Raw genomic sequence first — 26,069 nt, forward strand, 5'->3', positions numbered from 1 at the left:
AGAGCAGTGTGTCCAGTGTTGTGATATGTGCAGACTAATGCGTTCCCATCCATCTCAATGCCATCTGGTGCTGGTCATATAATTAGAATGTAATCAAAAAGTTGATTTATTTCACTAATTCCATTCAAAAAGTGAAACTTGTATATTATATTCATTCCTTACACACAGACTGATATATTTCAAATGTTTACTTCTTTTAATTTTGATGATTATTACTGACAACTAAGGAAAATCCCAAATTCAGTATCTCAGAAAATCTGAATATTGTGAAAAGGTTCAATATTGAAGACACCTAGTGCCACACTCTAATCAGATAATTAACTCAAAACACCTGCAAAGCCTTTAAATGGTCTCTCAGTCTAGTTCTGTAGACTACACAATCATGGGGCAGACTGCTGACTTGACAGTTCTCCAAAACACGATCATTGACACCTTGCACAAGGAGGGCAAGACACAAAAGGTCATTGCAAAAGAGGCTGTCTGTTCACAGAGCTCTGTGTCCAAGCACATTAATAGAGAGGAGAAGGGAACCCTGGAGAGGATTGTGAAACAAAACCCATTCAAAGATGTGGGGGAGATTCACAAAGAGTGGACTGCAGCTGGAGTCAGTGCTTCAAGAACCACTACACACAGACGTATGCAAGACATGGGTTTCAGCTTCGCATTCCTTGTGTCAAGACACTCTTGAACAACAGACCGCGTCAGAAGCGTCTCGCTTCAAAAAGGACTGGACTGCTGCTGAGTGGTCCAAAGTTATGTTCTCTGATGAAAGTAAATTTAGCATTTCCTTTGGAAATCAGGGTCCCAGAGTCTGAGGAAGTGGACTTGGCACCTGCACACAGTGTCAAAGCTTCCAGTACCTGGTTTAAGGACCATGTTATCCCTGTTCTTAATTGGGCAGCAAACTCACCTGACCTTAACCCCATAGAAAATTTATGGGGTATTGTGAAGGGGAAGATGACAGAGCCAACAATGCAGAAGAGCTGAAGGCCACTATCAGAGTAACCTGGTCTCTCATAACACCTGAGCAGTGCCACAGACTGATCGACTCCATGCCACGCCGCATTGCTGCAGTCATTCAGGGGAAAGGAGACACAACTAAGTATTGAGTGATGTACATGCTCATACTTTCATGTTCATACTTTTCAGTTGGCAAAGATTTCTAAAAATCCTTTTATTTGTATTGGTCTTAAGTTATATTCAAATTTTCTGAATTTGGGATTTTCCTTAGTTGTCAGTTATAATCATCAAAACTAAAAGAAGTAAACATTTGAAATATATCAGTCTGTGTGTAATGAATGAATATAATATACAAGTTGCACCTTTTGAATGGAATTAGTGAAATAAATCAACTTTTTGATGATATTCTAATTATATGACCAGCACCTGTAAGTGCCCTTCAAGTGGATCTGACAAATATTTTTAACAAGTCTGATGATACGAATGACAGAGTGAAATCGTATTTACAAGGGAAATTCATTTAGATATTGATATCCTACCATGTAAGTGATAGAAAATACTTTTTTTTTATCATTAAGGTACATTTATTTGGGTCACAATGTTATTGTGTAAGGCTCCTTCTGAAAGCATCAACTCAAATGGTTCTCATGACTAGAATCATTGAGAAACTTAAACTAAAAAAAACTTGAAACAGTGATAAGGGTGAGGTCCAGTGCATCTCCTGATGGGAACACACACGTGCACAGACGCATAGCATCACCTACTGGCCTGGCACCAAGAAAAGAAAATAAAACATTCATGTCGTTTTTGCATGTAAATGGGTCAACTTTTTTGTCAGGTGTCTTTTTATAATTAAATGATGTCATTACGTTGCTGTCTTGCCACCAGCCAATCGCTGCACTTCTGATCTTGGTTTGGTTTCCAGTATCAATACTTCTGCCCTTTACAGGGAACACACAGTAATCTTAGACAATTGAATCCAGATATTTTAATCAAATTCTTTTGAAGAACCAAATTATCCAGGGACCAGTTTTTAGGATTAAAAGATCTTCTCAGATGTATTAAGCGAGGTATGAAGAACCTGTGGCTGTCACTAGTGGGGTGAAGGGTGCTGATGATTATAGGGTCCGGCGATCTCAACCGTCTGGCTGTGCCCAGCCTAATAACATGATCAGTACAGCTGACAGACTGCACATTGCCACAAAAGCTTATCATTTGCATGTGTTTTTCAGCGTTGCCAATTTAAACATTTAAAAGCATTCAAACACGAGATGAGGAAATCCTCAACTGTCTCGTGCGCTGTGTTCGGTGCACGCAGAGAAACGTCTCACGGACAGCAACACCAGACTGAGCTCTCCTTCACGTCCTTCTGCACCTGAACGAACAAATACAAGTCACAGTATAAACATGCAAACAGAAGAAGATGTGTAAGAGCCCATTTCAGCACCTGCCGTATTGAGGACGCACGCAGAGACACGGCTCAAACGGAAACACAGAATTAGCTTTTTCTTGAACCGATAAATACAAACAAACAAACAACAACAACAACAACTGTCTGTTATGTCTTAAGTGAAAGTAAACCCTAACGTTATGAAGCAACAAGAATACTGTTTGTATTCCACAAGGATGCACTGTTTTCTTTCAAATCAAAGCATAAATACACATAGAAACAGCACATCCTTGTGGAATACAAACACTATTCTTGTTGCTTCATAACGTTAGGGTTGAACCACTGATGGCAGATGGAGTGATGGCTTTCATACTTTTCTGGATCTTGACGGTGTAAGTTACTTGGGACAGTCACAAGCCTCCCGGTTTTCATCATCAAAAATATCTTAAACTGTGTTCTGAAGACGAATGGAGCTTTAATGGATTTGGGACGCCATGGGGGTAAGTGATTAATGACAACATTTTCATTTTAGGGTGGAGTAACCCTTTAAGTGTGTTTTCTTTAATTGCTAATGTGAGCTTTTTACACCACAGACTGAACAAAATTAAACATTGATTGGTAATTGTTTAATAAAGTGTTGATAGTGGAAATATTGTCATACTAAAAGTTATCTGAAGTTTTGGTTGATTTGTAATCCATTACATACGTTTCTATTAAAGTTATTTGACATATGATTGTTTTCTGACAGTTTAACTCTGAACTGAATTCTTTCATATTTTATTAGCATTTTCTAAACTACAGTATAGCAAATAAACTGTGATAATGTGAGACATGTTAAAGGTGTCTGAATAAATTTTGGTTTCACTGTATATATATATATATATATATATATATAATATTTTTTATTTTTATTTATTTTTTTACAGTGAAGACTATACATTGTTACTTTAATTTCATTATTTGATTTCTATACCAGGACACAAGCTTGGGAAAAACTCAAACATTGTGTATATAGCACAAAATAAATAAATAAATAGAACGAACATAAAAATTAAACACTTTCAAACAGGGCCCACTGTACAAGCTGCTGAACCCAGGTACAGCCCTGGAAGGACAGACCCCAGGTTTCTGAATAAATACATACCTCAGCTTCAATGAAGTCTGCAGAAAAATGAGAAAAAGTCATTCTAGGGTTGCCAGGTTTTCACAATAAAACCAGACCAACTGCTACTCAAAATTAGCCCAAAACTAGCCTATTCCGTCGGTAAAATACGCGTTTTTTGGTAGGGTTCTACTGGTAAAATCGCATTTTAAAGGATAAATATCAAGTTATTGTGGTCGCTTCAACCCACGGACATGAATAAACACCCCGAGACAACAGTGATGAAGTATCCTGATCCCGCGGGAAACCCGCAGACTTGGCAACACAGGTCCGTTACCTCGGTGAGCGCGCGCCCCGCCCCTGATGGGCTGCGTCAGAAACCCCGTCGCGGCTGAGGCGGTTGATAGGAGCACCGCGCGTGAGCCGCGACGCCCGCCATTTTACATTATCGGGAATCAAGCGGAGCTCCGCCGGGGAGTCATTTACCGCACCAGAACACACATATCCACACCGACAGACCCGAACTGAACCGCGGAACAGAGCCAGGTAAGCGTGCCGCCGCTCCGGACACGATTCCGTGGCGTTTCGTGCTGCGGAGGCCTTTATTTGACCGGTGTTTGGAAACAATGTGCGGATCCTGCGGGGGGAGGGGGTTACCGGACACGTTAAACACGCCTAGCTAGGCCTTCAGAACCGTTTAAACGCATACAAACGTACATCTGTTTGTTTTGTTGTAATCACAGCGTGTGGCTGCACACTAAATGATGATGAATGCGAGCGCGTGAGTCACGATGTTAAGTTAGCAGGCTAATGCTAATGTAGAGACGTGCCTGAATCCAATTTAACGCGCCGAACTGATTTTATCTCGCAGCTCTTCTGATTTCCTTCAGCTGTGTTGGTGGATAATGCGATAACCGTACGTTTTGAGCAATGCGTTGCCGTCTCGTAGTTTCTAAACCGTAATTCGCTTGTTGTGTGTCTGTGAAGGGCCTGAGACGCTCGCTGCACCCGCTCGTCAATACGATAATAACGCGTGTGTGTACGGTTTACACACACACACACACACAGACTGTGTAGATGCTGTTTAACACCAGCTCAGTCTGCAGCCCTGGACCGATTGACACGTTATCGGTCTGTAGCTCACAGTGATCTAGCTCGCTGCTCGTGTTGTGTTATACTGAGGGAGATGGAGCTCATGACGGCACCTGTTCACTGTGTGTGTGTGTGTGTGAGTGAACATGCTGCTGCTGCTGGAGTGAGAGAGACTGTAGATGTTTGGGGAGGCTTTATGCATGTATGACTGTGATGGGAAAGGTCCAGATCTGCATCACTGCAAAAATAAAGATTGGAGGACTTTAGATGGCAATTTAGAGAAACACTACAAACAAAATTGAATATCCACTTAATTTGTGTAACTGTCTACCCAAACCTGCAGTAATTTGGCTCATTGCATTTGAACAGATTTCTGGAGACATGGCCACAGAACACATTAATGGGAATGGTACAGAAGAGCCGATGGACACGTCTGCTGCAGTTACCCATTCTGACCACTTCAACACTTTAGTAGAAGCTGGTCTACCACAGAAAGTTGCTGAAAAGCTAGATGAAATTTACCTGGCAGGTAAGCCAAAACTTGAACCCTGCAAATTGACATTCATCATATTCAGTGCATGTTGACCTGTCGGTGCCATGTGTTTTCTTGTGTAGGGAATTGGCAGATCATTAGCAACTTTGTGTGGTTTCACTGCAAAATGGGTACTGCAGCGTTGAAAGTGAAAGTCATCACATTTGCCAAGTATGGTTACCCATACTCTGAATTGGTGCTCTGCGTTTAACCCATCCGAGTGCACACACACACACACAGCAGTGAGAAGTGAACACACACCCGGAGCACTGAACACACACACACACCCCGGGGGGCGTACAGCAGAACAATAGAGACAGCTGTCCAGAGCGGAGACAGGTGATGTCCCCTACAGCTCATCTATAACAGATCTTCATTACGAAGCGGTGCGAGTAGGCCTGTCACAATCAATATATAGACTTATCACACAATATATCTACATGACCTCAACTTTTTGTGATGCAATATATTTCTTCTTATATTTACATATATTTTTTACATTCCACTAGCACCCGTGTCCTTTGCATCATCTTGTGTATAACGAGGTGTAGTCATGAGGTGTTCAAATAAAGAGCGTTTGGTCTGCAGATATGGCCTTGTTTAGGGATCTGTGCGTACGGGGTAGGGATTGTGTTTCAGCAGGACTGTGATCCCTTAACTTACAGAGAAAAGAAGGTTCTTTGTGCGGTTCTCTTTATTTCTACTAGTTTGGCATTTATTCAGGTTTGAGGTATCTAATATTCTGATACTTAATTTCCATGATCTAAATGTTCTTAAGAATTAAAAGCTTGTCATTTGGAAGTGTCTAGGCCTTCTTGTATTATTATCATGTTATGGTTAAATATTCAGTGGAATAAAATGGTCTTTAAATGACAGTAATACTGCTTATTGCAATGTTTTTTTAACAAAACCAAGTTGTAAGCGTGACCGGCTGGGTGAGAGGAGCTGGGTGCTCCTGGGAGAATCATTAATACTGTATGAATGAGGTGCTGCCATTGACCAGTGACTATTCAGGAGGTTTCTGTGGTTGTGGAAAACCTGGAAATATCAGGATAATTAGAGAGAAAAATGCTCTTGTCCCGTGATCACAAGTGACAGAAGTGATGGTCCATGCTGAAACCCTGTCCAAATGATGAGCCCATGAACTCTCTCTCTGAGTGTGCTGATGTTCTCCTGGAGTCTGACCGGACGGGGCTGAAGCGTCCTGCAGTGGTCTTTTCTCTCGGCCACGCTGAGCTGTCCCTGTTCTCTCCCTGCAGGCCTCGTGGAGCACAGTGACCTGGATGAGAGGGCCATTGAAGCTCTGAAGGAGTTCGATGAGGAAGGGGCACTGCAAGTTCTGGTCCAGTTCAAAGAGAGCGACCTGTCCCATGTGCAGGTAAGAGCCCTCGCTCTCGCTGTGCTCGGTGTGTCAGTGTAGTGAAGGAGCGAAGGATTAACTCACTCGCTCTCTTTCACTCAGAACAAAAGTGCCTTTCTCTGTGGAGTGATGAAGACCTACAGACAGAGAGAGAAACAGGGGACCAAAGTCGTAGATTCCACGAAAGGACCAGATGAAGCAAAGATTAAGGTACGAACATTTAGAGCCCTACGATTTCTGTGTGGAAAATGGTTTTAAAAATGCAATTTACAGTTAAAAGCAGAATGTCACGGAATTTGTCAGTTTTATGTCTTCATGTGATAACCAGAAAAATGTAAATACACTAGTTTCTGGGGGGGGGGGGTGTCAAGGCTAATGTAAGAATAAGTGGAACTTGTTATGCGTTATAATTAGACATGCTAAAACACAGAATTTGTTAACTAAAAATAAAACTGATTTCACAGGGCCTTTCACATGTCACTTCAGGGATACGAGTGCCTGTGTTGATTGGTTTGGTGTTTTTCAGACGCTGCTGGAGAGGACAGGCTACACTCTTGATGTCACTACAGGTCAGCGCAAGTACGGCGGTCCTCCTCCTGAGACGGTGTACACCGGAGCTCAGCCCACGGTCGGGACAGAGGTAATCACGTCAGCTACATCAGGGTCTCTGATGAGTGTTGTGCAGTCTACCGCTAAGAGCTGACTCCACAGCCTCTGCACATTTAAGAGCCATGCGTCTGCTGTTAAACCCAGCAGATGTTAGCAGCTACGTCCGAATCTGTGTGGAGTTCCTAACATAGCTTGTTAATGCACCGTATCAAAACTGGGTGAGCAGGACCCAGACGTGAAGCTAATGCCTCTTCATTGTCCCATCTAATCCATTCTTAGCTGCTTGACCAATAATATAAATGGACCTCCTGATTCAATTATTCGTTAATGTGTTATGGGAGTAGATAAATGAAGACGCCACTGACCAGTCACAGTGTTATTTTAGTATTTTACTCCTATGGTTTTGTTTGCTTTTCAATTGAAAATGAGAAATATTGCTTTAGCGACTAGCTGAGTTTTTTTCCGTTATTGATTTTCAAATGATGTTAACAATAACCCTGGTCACAATCTGGTATTATAGAGAGATTAATGAAAGGCTCGAGTCTCCAGACTGATGCTTTGTAGAAATGTGGCTGTAAGGCTTGGCTCTAACCTGTCAGACTGACTTCTCCATGCTGCAGATCTTTGTGGGGAAGATCCCGAGGGACTTGTTTGAAGATGAGCTGGTGCCCCTGTTTGAGAAGGCCGGGCCGATCTGGGACCTGCGTCTGATGATGGATCCTCTGAGCGGCCTGAACCGCGGCTACGCCTTCCTCACCTTCTGCACTAAAGAGGCTGCGCAGGAGGCCGTCAAGCTAGTAAGACACGCGTCAAACTAGACTCACACTCGTATCTCAGAATCATCATTAGGTTCCAGATAACATGTGGTTGTGAAGTGATAGATGTGGGTGTTGTTTCACAAATTCAACTGTTGTTCAGGTATTCAATCCCTGTGTTTCTCCTCTCAGTGTAACAATCACGAGATTCGCCCTGGCAAACAAATCGGCGTCTGTATATCAGTGGCAAACAACAGACTCTTCGTGGGCTCCATTCCCAAGAGCAAGACGAAAGAACAGATCGTTGAAGAGTTTTCTAAAGTCACAGGTGAGCTTTGCTCTGAGCTGAGCGTGCGTTCATCTGTGTCCTCTCAACGTGCTCATTTCTTTTGGGTTCTTCAGATACACGTTTAACACCCTTTCTCTGTTTCTCAGAGGGTCTTACTGACGTCATCCTCTACCATCAGCCGGATGATAAGAGGAAGAACAGGGGCTTCTGTTTCCTGGAGTACGAGGACCACAAAACTGCAGCACAGGCTCGACGGAGGCTCATGAGTGGGAAGGTGAAGGTCTGGGGGAATGTGGTCACCGTCGAGTGGGCCGACCCCATTGAGGATCCTGACCCGGAGGTCATGGCAAAGGTCAGAACACCATCCAGTCTTTGGTGAAGGGGTTGTTCTGAAACACTGTTGAGATTCTCTTTCCACATTCTCTTCAGATTAGACCGTTCTGAAGCGCTAGTTTACTGTCCCCTTGACGTTGGTTGGGGTCTTCCTTCTGTTTTGGGAGCACTGTTGATCAGAGTCATGGGGGTCATGACCTAAATCCCAGACTGATGTACCAGCGCTTGTATTCATGCCTGGTCTTCTCCTGCAGCTAGAGAGCTCATGTTATCTCATCTGTTCCCAGGTGAAAGTGTTGTTCGTCAGGAACCTGGCAAACAGCGTCACTGAGGAAATACTTGAAAAAGCGTTCGGCCAGTTTGGCAAACTGGAGCGAGTGAAGAAACTGAAGGACTACGCCTTCATTCACTTTGACGAGAGAGATGGAGCGGTCAAGGTGAGAAGCTGGGGAGCGAGAGTGTTGTGTTGAGCGGTCGTGACAGTGGTGTGATGGATGTGGATGTGTGCAGGCGCTGGCAGAGATGAACGGTAAAGATTTAGAGGGAGAACACATTGAGATCGTGTTCGCCAAGCCACCGGACCAGAAGCGGAAAGAGAGGAAGGCACAGCGTCAAGCAGCGAAGACACACATGTGAGTGTTGTGGGTTTAACCGCAGCGGTGTCCAGCTCTACTCATGAAGGGCAGCTATGCTCCAGACGTCTGGTCCAACTCTTATATAACACACGTATGCCGTGTCCAAACACCCACACTTGTGGTCTCGCGCACTTAAGAGTGCATGAACGTGACCGGAAGTAGGTGTCCCAAGTCATTAAACACGACGAAGCGTAGTTCCCTTAACCCACACTAGCTCAGTACCTCTCCACACCACTGTTCAACGCTTGGTGTAACCCATCATGGTGTGAAATAATTGGAGGATTTAAAAAAAAATAAAAAATTCTCTCCCAAGAGGGAAGCGTTTCCAATGAAAATGAAATATTAATGTAAAATATATATTACATATAATTTGATAAAAAAAAGTGTTTTATTGGTGCAATGAGTAGTGTTGGTATTTCTGTTCAACATTTGCAGCTGCTTTTTATCACAATTAGAAGCACTAAGTGAGAACTAATTAAACCAATTAAATTGTCATCTGTTATGGGGACTGCTGACAGACACATAGTTGATTGTAAAATGTAAAGCAAGGATAAAGTGATTGCATTTTTAAAACACACAGAAGTTTGACAGGAAATGTCACAAGTAGTCAAATGCAGAGAACGTGTGTGTGTGTGTTTGGACAAGGCATGTGTGTTTGGAGTCCACCTGAACCCCTGATGAGCTCAGGCAGGTGTGTGTGTGTGTGTTTGGGGTTGGACCTCCAGGAGCAGACAGAGGTGAGCAGTGTCAGAGCAGCTTGCTCCATGTAATCATCTGTGCTCTTCTGTCCCAGGTATGATGATTACTACTACTACGGGCCTCCTCAGATGCCGCCTCCTGCCAGGGGCCGGGGCAGAGGTGCCAGTCGGGGCGGTTACTCCTACCCTCCTGACTATTACGGCTACGAAGATTACTACGACTATTATGGTTATGATTACGATTACCATAACTACAGGGGCGGCTATGATGACCCGTACTTCGGCTACGATGACTACCAGGCGCCCGCTCGAGGCAGAGGGGTGCGCGGCGGGGCTCGAGGCGGGGGCAGAGGGGCCGGCGCTCCACGGGGCCGGCCGGGCTTCCCTCAGCGCGGAGGTCTGGGGGCCAGCAGGGGCCCACGCGGAGGAGCCAGAGGCGGGGTTCTGCCGAGAGGCCGCGGGGTACGTGCTGCTCGGGGTGGACGCGGTGGAAATGTAGGAGGCAAGCGCAAAGCCGATGGCTACACCCAGCCAGATTCCAAACGGCGCCAGACCATTAATCAGAACTGGGGCTCGCAACCCATTGCACAGCAACCCTTGCACGGTGGCGATCATTCTGGTAACTATGGTTACAAATCTGACAACCAGGAGTTTTATCAGGATTCTTTTGGGCATCAGTGGAAGTAGAGAATGTAGGGCTCTTTTGTTTTCACTTCACAAAACAACAACAAATTACTACCCAATCCTTTTTATAGAGACTTGATTGGCCCTCAGATCCATTAACGGTTGCCTCTCTGCTCTTGTACATATTTTAAGAATCGGCTTGGACTCGATCAGTAGTCACTCCCTCCTGCTTCTGCCGAACTCTTTGTTTTATGTTTTGTTTGGAAGTCGTTTCCTACTTTTAAAAAAATCGAGATTGAAATTTTTAAATTAGCAGTTTTGTGCTCAACCTGTCTATTTGGCTTTAGTACCATGTGTGTTCATAGGATTCTCCTCTTCATGTCTAAAATAGGTAACGGCAACAAAAATGAAGAAAGAAAAAAAAGTGTCTCCTAAACTTGTATTCAACAAAAAAAAGAAAAAAAATGCTATTTGTATGTTACAAAAGATAATGCTAGTCAAATAGCTTGTCTTGTTTTTGAAAAAAAAAAAAAAAAAAAGGACTTTGATCCTAATTTTTGGCTTTACATTTTGGCTTGTATTCTTTGCTGTTTGTCTGCTTGAATAAACATACACGCACCAGTGTACAAAAACTCAAATTGTGTTTCAAATTCCTGTTTCGGCAAATTCTCTCTTCAAATTGCTACAAATTAAATGCTCCTTGTGGAAGGAAAAGGACTAAAGGTTTGCCTGTAGACGTGCTGCTCCCTCACTCTGCATGCCTCAGACTGATCTCACCCAGTCCACATCCTCTCTCCACTCAAGCTCTGTGTAAACACACACCATTTCACACGACCTCCAACTGAGAGGCCTTGCTTTACTCCGATTCACTGCCATTGCAATTTTTGGGCACCTTCTCTCCTGAGGTCCCCGTGCGTTTGGGCTTCAGTGGGGTTTTGTTAGAGGAACTCCACGAGGACAGAGGCTAAACTCGATGATAGCCACAGAAAGCACAATTTGATGCTAAACGGCGAGTCCAGACGAGGCGTCGTTGTCGCTGGAAGCTCTAACTCTCTTTGCTCTTGCACGTTTGTCCCCAGTTTGAGCCACTGGGAAGCTGCCACGCATGACTGTTTTTGCTTTCCTTCTGTATCTGTAACTTTCCCGCCCCCTCCAGATCTCCCAATTCCTGTGGCTTGGACCCGAGCCTCTGTTGTGCTTGTCTCGGGCTCCTCACACGAGTGCATGCTGAATCATAGGGTGTCGTCTCTAGTCAATGCATTTAGCGTTCTGTCTTTGACATCTTCTTCTGTGCTTGTTTGTGTCCTTGTATGATCTCTTTGTCCTTCTGTGTTGTATTGATTGTTAACGCTCCTCTAATTTGTGTTCCTTTTGTCACCTGGCGAGCAGGGGAGCGGGGTGGAGGCTGGTCCTGACATGTCCCAGTGAAGACTGACCAGCTCCCATCAGGTGGGGTCACCAGGTGCTGTCGGCGGAGGGGTGTGAGGTGCGGTCCACGCTCCAGCTCGGCTCCTGCCTTACCCAAGCAGATCTACTCCACGATCGACATCAACGCAGTGTCACGATTACACGAGTGTGTGTGTGTGTGTGGACTCTTCTTTTGTGTTTTTTTTATATTTAAATTTTTTTTTTTTTACGTTTATGAGTGTGTCCCAGAACCCTTGTGTCATGAGAGAAAATGCCATTTACCGTTACTTCTGGACGTGGAAGTAGCCCAAAGGAGTTTTATCCTTAACGTTACATGTATTTTGCACTTTGTGGATGTGTGAAGTGGCTTGGAGGAGCTTGATGCTGTTGTATATTTGTGTATTTTTAACTGGAGCTTATCATGAGGACAAACATGTTAAGCTTGTATTTGAGTCTTGCCTCTTTTTTTTTGTTTTTCTTCAGTTGTTACACCCTGGCGTGACTGACCAGGCATTCCAGGTGAAAATGGTTCTTTTCTGAACCTTTTTTTTAGGGTGTTTTTTTTTGTTTTTGGAAAGGGTTGGTTAACTACCTCATCCTGGAGGCTGAAACTGCCCGATCTGTACTGTACATACGGAGACTTAATGCAAGCAGGGCTTTTTATATTCAACTTATGCACAAGGGCACCATCAGAGCCAATGTACCTAGTGTATTATAGTCCTTTTGTAATGATGCTGGACAGTCAGACTGGGCATGTGAATGACACTCATGTAATGAGTCTAAAGAAGCCTTGCCTGAGCGAGTCCTGCCTCTGAGGATGTAGTTACAGCTCGAGAGACCGGTCAGGAGGATGATACTTGTTTGTAAAAGCTTGAACGTGAGGAAGAAGCTACTTTAAAAAGCTTTAGCTGCGTTTCTCAGACCCCCCACCCCAATTGAATTGGTTTTAGAGCTTTTTTTGTTTTAAGAACATGCGGTCCACATTGATGGCTGCTTGATCAATTTTGAAACCAACACCTTCCCTTTTGTGAACAGCATGCCGTCTAGGCAAGCACGGTTCACATTGTTTTTAAAGGTTCTGCATGCGGCTGCTTCCTCGTTCTCTTGACGGAGGCAGTTCAGCTGGTCTGGCTGACAGGAGCTCATCCCTGGCGCTGATCGTGAATCAGACTGGACTGCTGAGAGCGGTTCTCATGTCATTCCTCAGTCAGTCTGTAATGAGAGCTGTGCTCAGGGAGGGAAGGGTGTTTGATGTCACTGAACTGGGCGCACCACAGCTGCCTTTATCACATTTGATGTGATGGATTATTAAGATATGCATCGTTTTGGGCATGTTATCAGTAACTTTAATTCTCTCATGCGCTCAAACAGGGTTTTTAAAGGGATTCTGTTGATGTTTCCATTTCTTTTTTTTTGGCTCTTAAAGTAAAGACTGAATTTTGATTATGACTGACTCCTCTATTTCTGTATCACCATCTGACCATTTTGATAAAAAAAAAAAAAAAGGCGTTTTAAAGTACTGCTGCATAACAAGTGTTTTTGCATTCCTGCAAATAAATTTTGTAAAATGATAAGGTGTGGCCTTGTTTGATGCCGTTCTGTCTCAAGTGCTTTTCACAGTCTAAACCTCACCTTGTGAATGAGTCTAATCAGTAACATTTGAATATAATTTTTTCAATCAAAAAGCATCTTATTTTGATTATCATTTAAAGACCACCTTCTGCTTTTGCATCTGGTATTAAATGTTTCTCTTTTTTTTTCTTTTTTACCACCTTTGCATTGTTTTAAACTGACCACCATGTCAAGGTCTGTCTTGAGAGCTCTGTATAGTCAGTGGTTGTGTTGGTCACTAAACTATTACACAAACTGTAGCAGACACAGGCCTCAACCACACAGTTTTTGTGTCAAATAAATATAAAATTTCAGTTTGTACAAATTCCTGTTATTGATTTAGCAGAAGCATTTTTCAAAATAATACAAAATGCATCTCAAGCAATGTTCATGTGTGACCAGGCCATCCTTCCCAGTGAGGTTGTGTGAATGGAGAACAGAAAAGGAGTGAACACAGAACCTTGATGAACACCACTGATCAGCTGATATGGCTCAGACATCCCTCCACACCATGAGACCTGTAAAGATCTACAGTGATGCTCAAGTCAGGGAGGGTAGACAGGAGAGGGTCTGCTGAGTTACAGTGTGAAAGGCCACACATACGGTTGATGTAGAACGAGGACATGATTTGGTGCTTGTTTTGCCAGTTGTAGAGGCTTGCCAATAGATGGCAGTGTTGAACTTGCTTTAGTCATGATCAGTGGTTCCACATGAATGAAGGTACACAAACATGATTTGTTAGCAAAACTATTGGAATTAAGTTTTTTTTTTTTAAGTGATGCAGTTATTACGACGAAAAAAAATAAAAACACTTGTTATGGCGACATAATGTAGTCAATGTTACAAGTGATTGTAAATCATTAAAGGGGTCATATAAAGTTACTAAAAATAATATTGTTTCTAGTATTTTAGTGTAATGCAATGGGTTTATGCTGTTTAAGATTCAAAGAACATTATTTTCCACATACTGTACATTATTATTTCTCTATGCCCCACCTTTCTGAAACGCACTGATTATTACAAAGCTCATCATTCTGAAAAGTGGGGTGTGCTCTGATTGACCATCTATCCAGTGTTACAGATAATAGAAAGGCAAAATTAACTCAAATAACCACTTATTACAACCAAGGCATGCAGAAGACCATCTCTGAACACAACACATCAAACCCCGAAACAGATGAGCTCCAGCAGCAGAAGACCACACCGGGTGAAGCTCCTGTCAGCTAAGAACAGGAGATGGAGGCTACAAATCTCACAGGCTCAAAAAAACTGAACAATAGAAGATTGGAAAAACATTGCCTGATATGATGAGTGTGGGTTTCTGCTTTGACATTCAGATGGTAGGGTCAGAATTTGGTGTAAAGAACATGAAAGCATGGAAACCATCCATTCTGCCCTGTCTCAATGGTTCAGGCTGCTGGTGGTGTAATGGTGTGGGGGATATTTTCCTGGCACACTTTGGGCCCCTTAGTACCAACTGAGTATTGTTCAAACACCACAGCTGACCTGAGTACTGTTGCTGACCATGTCCATCCCTTTATGACTTCAGTGTACTCATCTTCTGATAGCCACTTCCAGCAGGATAATGCACCATCTCACAAAGCTCAAATCATCTCTGGTTTTTTTAACATGACAACATTGAGTTCACTTGACTCAAACAGCCTCCACAGTCACCAGATCTCAATCCAATAGATCAGCCTTGGGATGTGGTGGAACGGGGGATTCCCATCATGGATGTGCTGCCGACAAATCTCCAGCTGTGTGATGCCATCATGTCAATATGGACCAAAATCTCTGAGGAATGTCTCCAACACCTTGTTGAATCTGTGCCACAAAGAATTAAGGCAGTTCTGAAGGCAAGGGGGTCAAACCCAGTACTAGCAAAGTGTACGTGAGTGACCGAGTTAGTAGTTTGAGTGGGTGAGTGGTTTATTTGTTTGAGTGAGTGGTTTGAGTGAGTGGGTGGGTGGTTTGAGTGAGTGAGTGATTGAGTGAGTGAGTGGTTTGAGTGGGTGGTTTGAGTGAGTGAGTGAATGAGTGATTGAGTGAGTGAATGGTTTGAGTGAGTGAGTGAGTGAGTGAGTGAGTGGTTTGAGTGGGTGGTTTGAGTGAGTGAGTGAATGAGTGATTGAGTGAGTGAATGGTTTGAGTGAGTGAGTGAGTGAGTGGTTTGAGTGGGTGGTTTGAGTGATTGAGTGAGTGAATGGTTTGAGTGAGTGGTTTGAGTGAGTGGGTGATTGAGTGAGTGAATGGTTTGAGTGAGTGGTTTGAGTGAGTGGGTGGGTGGTTTGAGTGAGTGAGTGATTGAGTGAGTGAGTGGTTTGAGTGGGTGGTTTGAGTGAGTGAGTGAATGAGTGATTGAGTGAGTGAATGGTTTGAGTGAGTGAGTGATTGAGTGAGTGAGTGGTTTGAGTGGGTGGTTTGAGTGAGTGAGTGAATGAGTGATTGAGTGAGTGAATGGTTTGAGTGAGTGAGTGAGTGAGTGGTTTGAGTGGGTGGTTTGAGTGATTGAGTGAGTGAATGGTTTGAGTGAGTGGTTTGAGTGAGTGGGTGATTGAGTGAGTGAATGGTTTGAGTGAGTGGTTTGAGTGAGTGGGTGATTGAGTGAGTGAATGGTTTGAGTGAGTGGGTGATTGAGTGAGTGAATGGTGTGAGTGGTTTGAGCGAGTGGTATGAGTGAGTGAGTGGTTTGAGTGGGTGGTTTGAGTGAGTGAGTGATTGAGTGAGTGAATGGTTTGAGTGAGTGGTTTGAGTGAGTGGGTGATTGAGTGAGTGAATGGTTTGAGTGAGTCAGTGAGTGGTTTGAGTGAGTGAATGGTTTGAGTGAGTGAGTGATTGAGTGAGTGAATGGTTTGAGTGAGTGGTTTGAGTGAGTGAATGGTTTGAGTGAGTCAGTGAGTGGTTTGAGTGAGTGAGTGATTGAGTGAGTGAATGGTTTGAGTGAGTGGTTTGAGTGAGTCAGTGAGTGGTTTGAGTGAGTGAATGGTTTGAGTGAGTGGTTTGAGTGAGTGGGTGATTGAGTGCAGTCCCGCCCAACTGCGCACTTCTTCAGGTTGGTCGTTAGCCCCGCCCGTCTCAGCGCCCTGAGAACAGCCCACACATAATCCACATGCCGCTGCCAGTCCCCTCTCTAGATGATGATGTCATCCAGATAGGCCGTGGCATATGCAGCCTGGGGTCCCAGCACTTGATCCATGAGGCGCTGAAACATAGCTGGGGCCCCGAACAAGCCAAAAGGAAGCGTCACAAATTGGTGCAATCCAATATCCAATTTTTCTTTGGATATGAGAGATTAGGGGATCTGCCAATATCCCTTTGTTAATTCCAATGTCGAGTAAAAGTGAGCCGTACCTAACCAATCGAGCAACTCGTCAATCCGCGGCATTGGATAAGCATCACATTTTGATACTGCATTCACCCTGCGATAGTCTACACAAAATCGCACCGAGCCGTCCATTTTAGGCACCAAAACTATCGGGCTCACCCAATCACTGTGTGACTCCTTGATTACTCCCATCCTCAGCATTGCCTCTAATTCGGTCTGAACTACTTTTTTCTTGTTTTCAGGCAATCTATATGGCCGGCTGCGGACCACCACGCCTGGCTCTGTCTCAATATGGTGCTGAATCAGATCAGTATGACCAGGTAGGGGCGAAAACACGTCTGCAAATTCTAACTGTAAACGGCCAATGTCAGTGAGCTGCGAGGGCGAGAGGTGATCCCTTCCTGGGGCCAGGGCGAGGGATTTTTCTTTAGTGATCGCTTCCGGCCCGAGATCCTCCTCTTCACTCACTGCCATCGCCAGCATCATTGACTCCTCTGCGCTCCATTTTTGAAGGAGGTTGAGGTGGTAGATTTGTTGTTAGTTGCTTCTATCTATTCGTACTACTTCATAATTGAGATCCCCTATCCGCCGTGTGACCTCAAAGGGTCCTTGCCACTTTGCTAGTAATTTGGAGCTAGAGGTTGGCAGTAAGACGAGGACTTTATCCCCCGGTGAAAATTCTCATAGCTTAGCCCCCCTGTTATACAGCTGGCTTTACCTATTGTGGGCCTGAAGCAAATTCTCCATAGAAAGCCACCCCAGTGTATGGAGTTTTGCTCTCAGGTCCAGGACATACTGAATTTCATTCTTACTATCCGAGCGTCCGTCCTCCAAAGTTTCTTTAAGGATGTCTAACACCCCCCCCGGGGCTGGCGTCCATAAAGAAGCTTGAAGGGGGAAAACCCCGTGGAGGCTTGGGGAACCTCGCGCAACGGTTCTAGCCAACGGTCCCAATTTGTCGTCTTCTTGTACGAATTTACGGATCATGGTTTTCAATGTGCGATTAATCCATTCGACCAGGCCATCCGTTTGTGGGCGATAGACGCTGGTACGCACCACTTTAATGCCCAACAATCCGTACAATTTGCTTAACGTCTGTGAGAATATCTTTCAGGATTCCTACGCGGGAGAATAAACGAAACAGGGCGTCCGCTAGGGATGGGTAACGTTAAGGTTTTAACAGTATTACTACTCTAACGAAACTGCTTAACGTTCCGGTACTTTAATGGTATTCTTATCGGTACTTTGTGTTGTGTGTGGGGTTTTTTACGAACAGGTTGAGAACAGAATTAACATTTCTTTATTTGTTTTTTTATGTAAAATTAATAAAACAATTATTTGTAGTGCAAGAAACAGCCATGCTTGAACAAATAGCTATTATACAAAAAAACAAATGAATGTAAAACAAATGAAATAAAGTATATTTCTCTGCTAAAGAACATACAGTATTGTTCAAAATAATAGCAGTACAATGTGACTAACCAGAATAATCAAGGTTTTTCGTATATTTTTTTATTGCTACGTGGCAAACAAGTTACCAGTAGGTTCAGTAGATTCTCAGAAAACAAATGAGACCCAGCATTCATGATATGCACGCTCTTAAGGCTGTGCAATTGGGCAATTAGTTGAATTAGTTGAAAGGGGTGTGTTCAAAAAAATAGCAGTGTGGCATTCAATCACTGAGGTCATCAATTTTGTGAAGAAACAGGTGTGAATCAGGTGGCCCCTATTTAAGGATGAAGCCAACACTTGTTGAACATGCATTTGAAAGCTGAGGAAAATGGGTCGTTCAAGACATTGTTCAGAAGAACAGCGTACTTTGATTAAAAAGTTGATTAGAGAGGGGAAAACCTATAAAGAGGTGCAAAAAATGATAGGCTGTTCAGCTAAAATGATCTCCAATGCCTTAAAATGGAGAGCAAAACCAGAGAGACGTGGAAGAAAACGGAAGACAACCATCAAAATGGATAGAAGAATAACCAGAATGGCAAAGGCTCAGCCAATGATCACCTCCAGGATGATCAAAGACAGTCTGGAGTTACCTGTAAGTACTGTGACAGTTAGAAGACGTCTGTGTGAAGCTAATCTATTTTCAAGAATCCCCCGCAAAGTCCCTCTGTTAAAAAAAAGGCATGTGCAGAAGAGGTTACAATTTGCCAAAGAACACATCAACTGGCCTAAAGAGAAATGGAGGAACATTTTGTGGACTGATGAGAGTAAAATTGTTCTTTTTGGGTCCAAGGGCCACAGGCAGTTTGTGAGACGACCCCCAAACTCTGAATTCAAGCCACAGTACACAGTGAAGACAGTGAAGCATGGAGGTGCAAGCATCATGATATGGGCATGTTTCTCCTACTATGGTGTTGGGCCTATTTATCGCATACCAGGGATCATGGATCAGTTTGCATATGTTAAAATACTTGAAGAGGTCATGTTGCCCTATGCTGAAGAGGACATGCCCTTGAAATGGTTGTTTCAACAAGACAATGACCCAAAACACACTAGTAAACGGGCAAAGTCTTGGTTCCAAACCAACAAAATTAATGTTATGGAGTGGCCAGCCCAATCTCCAGACCTTAATCCAATTGAGAACTTGTGGGGTGATATCAAAAATGCTGTTTCTGAAGCAAAACCAAGAAATGTGAATGAATTGTGGAATGTTGTTAAAGAATCATGGAGTGGAATAACAGCTGAGAGGTGCCACAAGTTGGTTGACTCCATGCCACACAGATGTCAAGCAGTTTTAAAAAACTGTGGTCATACAACTAAATATTAGTTTAGTGATTCACAGGATTGCTAAATCCCAGAAAAAAAAATGTTTGTACAAAATAGTTTTGAGTTTGTACAGTCAAAGGTAGACACTGCTATTTTTTTGAACACACCCCTTTCAACTAATTGCCAATTGCACAGCCTTAAGAGCGTGCATATCATGAATGCTGGGTCTTGTTTGTTTTCTGACAATCTACTGAACCTACTGGTAACTTGTTTGCCACGTAGCAATAAAAAATATACTAAAAACCTTGATTATTCTGGTTAGTCACATTGTACTGCTATTATTTTGAACAAGACTGTACAGTGGTACAAAGCAACACTGGTGGGGCATGTAGGTAGGCTGCAAAAGGACTCTTTAGCCATTCTTTTGAAGAAAGATTAACATATTTGCAAACCAGGGAGATTTTACATTTATTTTAAATGACGTGAACAACATTGATTCAACATGATTTTAGCATACATACCTGGCGTAGATACAACCAACCAGAGATGAGCGAGCTGGGCAGTCGAAAACTTTGCATTTCTCTGTCTGCACATATTGCACTTTTGAAAGATGCTTTGAAAGATTGATTGTGTTTCCGCCATTACATGCAAAAATTATGTTGTACTTTGGAACGTTTTGCTCTCTCCGCCATCGTCACTCTTTGTATTAAGCTTCAGGATATTGTGTCATGTAGTCCACTAAGACTAACACGAAATGATGTCCCCATGCAGATCGTTCTAATGGCCCAATGAGGTCCATACCAATTCTTTGAAGGGGACCTGCACCAGGGGAATCGGGCGCAATGATGCGCTTTTGGGGTGGCCGGTGGATTTACCAACTGACATTCCCGACAAGACGCACACCACCTGCGCACGTTCTCGTGAATGCCTGGCCAAAAGAATCGGGTCATTAGACGATTTAATGTCACCATCACTCCTAAATGCCCTGCCATAGAGTTACAATGTGCCGTCTGGAAAAGCATTTCCCGACAGCTCTGAGGTACTAACAATTGGGTTTTATCTTCTTTTGTCTGAGCATCGCGGGTCACTCAATACAACCGGTCCTTGATAATGGCAAAATACAGATGGGAAAGCGTGCGCTCAGGGTGGAGAACTTGCCCATCAATGGAACGGACCTGCCCGAAGGCATGTTTGAGGATCTCATCCTGGGTTTGTTCCAGGGGAACTGTAGGCTTGCAGAGACTTTGCTACGAAGACCTTTTAATGAACTAACTTCCACATTTCAGTATGCCTCTGACTTCTAAAGGGTGTTTTTATGTGACTACTCCCAAAAGCCTAGAATTCTACCAGTTGAACATCACTTTTCTTTTCTGTAACCAAGTTAAGGTTAACAATTTAATTGAGGTTCAACAAATAAAAAAATAAATTCAATATGGATAAACAAATGATAAAGCTTGGCTTATTGAATATCAGATCCATTTCTACGAAAACACTTTTTGTAAATAATATGATCACCAGTGTTGGGTAACTAAAGTAACTAACTTTGTAAAAAAAAATAAAAAAATAAAAAAAAAGTTGCTACATGTCAGAGAATTTGTACTTTTTTTTCACAGTTTTCACAAGTCAGTTTAAAGGGGGGGTGAAATGCTGGTTTTCACTCAATATCCTGTTAATCTTGAGTACCTATAGAGTAGTACTGCATCCTTCATAACTCCAAAAAGTCTTTATTTTTATTATATTTATAAGAGAAAGATAGTCTGTACTGATTTTTCCCGGAAAAACACGAGCGCCTAGATGCGTGACGTGTGGGCGGAGCTAAAGAATGACGAGCGCCAGTAGGCTTTTGAGTTGAGAGCATGTGGAAGCTGTGACACAGATCCAGAGGCTGAAATTTAACAAGAGCAGCATCAGCAAAGGCGTCTCTATGTGGTATGTACTGAAACTGTATATATTTGCTTAGCGGTTTTGGAAAATGACTAAGTTCCACTTTATGTCGTCTTTTTTTTTTTTTTTTTTAAGCTGTACATGTGGAAAGTGCAGTTTGATGACAACATCACATGTTGTTTACTTGATGTGCTTACGCGCCGATAGCTAAGTTAACAACACAGAGATATTTGAAGCAGTTTTACTCACCGCATGCGGTTCCAACACACAATCGTGACCCTTTTTCGTTGGGACTGCATTATCCTTAAGAAATAAACGATGTGCAATCCGAAATGCAGGGAACAAACACAAACACTTGCACAACTCCGTTGATGCTCTGTAAAAATAAACTCCATCCACTGGTCCATTAATGCTGTTTCTCTTTTGGTAATCTGTGCAGGGTTGTCTTGCCCTGGCAACCGAAAACACACTTCTTTTGTGACATTTGGCGACGCTCTCGCTCTGATCAGTGAAGTCTGTTGTGCTCTCAGTGCTCTGCTATACGGGAGCGCGCGGGAACAGAAATACTCCTTCAAACGTACAACTTAATTTTTGAAACTTTGTCCATGTTTATCATGAGAATCCAACTCTTTAACAGTGTAAAAGACTCAGTATGCATGAAATAGCATTTCACCCCCCCCCCCTTTAAATGAGTAGAACAGACAGGTACATAACCTTCAATATTTATTGCACGTCAACAGACAGCAAGAGTTTTATCCTGCAAGTGTTTTTGGCCACTAGCTTTGTAGATGCGTGTCACACATTGCATGTACACATTAAATGCACGTTCTTGCCTTTGACCACAATGAATTTGAAGTAGTGCTTATATCTTCACCTTGAAAATGCCAACGTTTCATCGGATTGCTCCTGACACGCCATCTCTGCTGCGAATCTCTGTGTAGCTGTTGCGTGTGTGTGTGTGTGGCGCCGCTGGCGCAGCCGCGTGGCCGCGTGTGCTGGCATGTGTGTAAAAACACTGGCTGTGATTGGCTACCATGAAACCGCTTATCTTGTCATTAACCCACCTGCTCACTCGCTGTGTGAGCCAGGGGTCCTTTCGGATTGCATAGTTTATTAAATCAATACATAATGTGGAAGATTTTTATTAATAAGATTTGAATCAATCAAGAATAATCAATGTGAATCAAGCCATTTTTGTTGCTAGTTGTTTTTCCATTATAATCCTATAGGTAATGGAGAGAAAGTTGCCTACACCCTGGAATGTACAAAACTGAGGAAAAACATATGGTCAGACATACATTAAGGGCCTCCCCTCTCTAGGGGTATGTATGAAAAGTCTAGACTATGTGGAACCGCCCCATATAGTGTATATAAGGAGAAACCAAATAACATTTTGGGAGATCTCCTTGCAACGAGCTCTCGGCTTTGTTTTGCTTAAAATAAAGTCTTTTCTTCTGAGAGAAAAATCCCTGACTGAGTTTGATCCTTTGGAGAACCGGCAAAATACACCACAATAGTAATGCACCACATTTAACGTTCAGTAACGTTAACGGCGTTGTAACGACGGGAAAAGTAATTAGTTAGATTACCGCGGTACTGAAAAAATAACGTCATTACCTAACGCCGCCTGTTTGAAAGAAAACTGGCTAAAACCTGATGATTACATTATTTTAAATGAGTCCACCCCCCAAGATTACTGTTATAAACATGAGCCACGTCTAAAAGGCAAAGTGGCGTTGCTTCAATTTATAACAACGTTTTCAGGATTTCTCAGAGGACAGGCTTCAAGTATAACTCGTTTGAAGTAATGGTGCTTCATATAACATTATCCAGAGAAACCAATGTTAATGATAAATCCCCTGTTATGTTTGTAGTGGCTACTGTATACAGGCCACCAGGGCACCATACAGACTTTATTAAAGAGTTTGCTGATTTTACATCCGAGTTAGTTCTGGCTGCAGATAAAGTTTTAATAGTTGGTGATTTTAATATCCATGTCAATATTGAAAAAGATGTATTGGGATCAGCATTTATAGACATTCTGAACTCTATTGGTGTTAGACAACACGTTTCAGGACCTACTCATTGTCGAAATCATACTCTAGATTTAATACTGTCACATGGAATTGATGTTGATAGTGTTGAAATTATTCAGCCAAGTGATGATATCTCAGATCCTTATTTAGTTTTGTGCAAACTTCATATAGCCAAAATTGTAAATTCTACTTCTTGTTACAAGTATGGAAGAACCATCACTTCTACCACAAAAGACTGCTTTTTAAGTTATCTTCCTGATGTATCCAAATTCCTTAGCATATCCAAAAACTCAGAACAACTTGATGATGTAACAGAAACTAAGGACTCTCTCTTTTCTAGCACTTTAAATACAGTTGCTCCTTTACGCTTAAGGAAGGTTAAGGAAAACAGTTTGACACCATGGTATAATGAGCATACTCGCACCCTAAAGAGAGCAGCCCGAAAAATGGAGCGCAGCTGGAGGAAAACAAAACTAGAGGTATTTCGTATTGCTTGGCGGGAAAGTAACATATCCTACAGAAAAGCATTAAAAACGGCTAGACCTGATTACTTTTCTTCTCTTTTAGAAGAAAACAAACATAACCCCAGGTATTTATTCAATACAGTGGCTAAATTAACAAAAAATAAAGCCTCAACAAGTGTTGACATTTCCCAACACCACAGCAGTAATGACTTTATGAACTACTTTACTTCTAAAATCGATACTATTAGAGATAAAATTGCAACCATTCAGCGGTCAGCTACAGTATCACATCAGACAGTGCACTATAGACCCCCTGAGGAACAGTTCCACTCATTCTCTACTATAGGAGAATTATTAAGCCTCTCATCAGAAAACCACAACTTGACCCCAGAGAACTAGTTAATTATAGACCAATCTCGAATCTCTCTTTTCAAGATTCAAGATTCAAGAACTTTATTTGCCATTTGTGCTTGCACACATAGGAACTCTTGTGCGGTTGTTGCTCAGAGAGTCAAGTCAAGTTTAAAAAGACACACAAGGAAAACATAAATCTACAGTATCTATAACACATATACATTGTAAATTGCACTAAACCCATAGAAATGTAGATTTTCATTCTGAATTGCACTAGTATATTGCATCTTGCACAGGCCCCAGAGATAACAATAATAAGTTACGTTATAAATAACTAAATAAAAATACACCGGTATATTACACAGGCCCCAGAAATAACAATAATATTATAATGCAAAAGTTACGTTATAAATAAATAAATCAAATACACAGGCATATTACACAGACCCTATAGACAGTAGTTCATTTTGTTTTGGCCAAGAGTCTCACTGTGGCTGGGAAAAAGCTCTTATAAAAACGTGATCTGTTTGTGATAATGCTGTCCGCTCGTCTGTGCCTGAGATTGTATGTACAGTTTTTGTGAATGAGCAGGGAGTGAGCTGGATGTAGTGTGTCTCTGATAATTCTCTCTGCTCTTTTCTGACAACGCTGTGTGTAAATTGTGTCCATGGAGGGGAGTTCTGTTCTGATAATCCTCTCTGCAGTCTTTATGACTCTTTGAAGAGCCTTCCTCTCTGTCTGTGTGGTGTTTCCATACCATACAGTGATGCCTGTGGTGAGGATGCTCTCTATCAGTCCTTTGTAGACCTGGGTGAGAGGACGACAGTGCAGACCAGCTTTTCTAAGCAGCCTGATGAAATACAGTCTCTGCTGAGCTTTTTTCACTGTGGCAGCAGTGTTCAAAGTCCAGTTCAGATCTGATGTTACTTGCAGTCCCAGGAATCTGTAACTGTCGGCCCTCTCCACCTCAGTCCCCTTGATGATAAGGGGCTGCAGGGGGGGTGGGTTTTTCCTGAAATCCATGATTACTTCTCTTGTCTTGTCTGTGTTAAGGCACGGATCGTTCACCTCACCATATGTGAGAATGTCGTTCACCAAACTCCTGTAGCCCGACTCGTCCCCCCCCTTGATGAGGCCCAAAATGGTGGTATCATCCGCATACTTAATGATGATGGTATTGTCCTGGGTGGAGATACAGTCGTGTGTATACAGGGTGAATAGTTTAGGAATGAGACAGCAGCCTTGTGGTGATCCTGTGCTGATGATGAGCTCTGCAGACACCTTCCTTCCCATCCTCACCACCTGTGGTCTTTCAGTCAGGAAATCCAGGATCCAATTACAGGTGGGAGTCGGGACGCCGAGGTCTGTCAGCTTCTCAGTCAGCCTGCCCGGGCGGATGGTGTTAAAAGCCGAACTGTAATCCAGGAACAACGTTCTGACATATGTTCCTCTGTTGTCCAGGTGTTGCAGGATATGGTGTAGAGCAAAGGCCACTGCGTCGTCCACTGAACGGTTGGGACGGTAGGCGAACTGGAGGGGGTCGATCGTGTCCGGGACCATGTGATTAATATGTGTGAGAACCAGTTTTTCCAAACACTTCATGGCGACTGGCGTGAGTGCCACTGGCCTGAAGTCGTTTAGGGTGGCTGGATTTAGCTTTTTTGGAACTGGTACAATGGTGGAGGATTTAAAAATACGGGGGACTACTGCTTGGTTTAGAGACAAGTTAAAAATGTCTACATACACACCAGTGAGTTGTTCTGCGCAGGCCTTCAGGACTCTGGGAGGGACGCCGTCTGGTCCCACAGCCTTGTGGGGGTTCACCTGCCTCAGAGCTTTCAGGACCTGTGTGGGTGTCACCTGAAAGACAGTGTCCGTGGGGTTGCAGGGGGCT

At 43.0% G+C, this 26,069-nt stretch overlaps 2 protein-coding genes across 6 annotated transcripts in view; one reads left to right on the forward strand and one right to left on the reverse strand.

Annotated features, from left to right (window-relative positions):
- The window catches only part of rpf2 (ribosome production factor 2 homolog), a 40,443-nt gene extending 36,418 nt beyond the window's left edge, over window positions 1–4,025 (reverse strand). Inside the window, exon 1 of the mRNA XM_052586184.1 lies at window positions 4,022–4,025. The gene's annotated coding sequence lies outside the window, so the exon portion shown is untranslated. The remainder of the gene's footprint in view (window positions 1–4,021) is intronic.
- On the forward strand, window positions 3,830–13,360 carry LOC127983823 (heterogeneous nuclear ribonucleoprotein Q-like). Of its 5 annotated transcripts, none has more exons than XM_052586173.1 (12): window positions 3,830–3,998; window positions 4,914–5,073; window positions 6,336–6,454; window positions 6,539–6,646; window positions 6,963–7,076; window positions 7,666–7,842; window positions 7,993–8,128; window positions 8,236–8,441; window positions 8,710–8,859; window positions 8,933–9,054; window positions 9,851–10,374; window positions 11,769–13,360. In XM_052586173.1, the coding sequence occupies exons 2-12, from the start codon at window positions 4,926–4,928 to the stop codon at window positions 11,792–11,794; spliced, it is 1,830 nt and encodes a 609-aa protein (XP_052442133.1). In that variant the 5' UTR covers window positions 3,830–3,998; window positions 4,914–4,925; the 3' UTR covers window positions 11,795–13,360. The 5 variants fall into 5 exon arrangements, with proteins under 5 accessions (XP_052442133.1, XP_052442134.1, XP_052442132.1 ...); XM_052586174.1 differs by having other exon boundaries at window positions 9,851–10,217; XM_052586172.1 differs by lacking the exon at window positions 11,769–13,360 and having other exon boundaries at window positions 9,851–11,017.
- The last annotated feature ends 12,709 nt before the right edge of the window (window positions 13,361–26,069 follow it).

Source organism: Carassius gibelio, chromosome B20 (assembly GCF_023724105.1).
Source record: "Carassius gibelio isolate Cgi1373 ecotype wild population from Czech Republic chromosome B20, carGib1.2-hapl.c, whole genome shotgun sequence".
Taxonomy (NCBI): Eukaryota; Metazoa; Chordata; class Actinopteri; order Cypriniformes; family Cyprinidae; genus Carassius; species Carassius gibelio.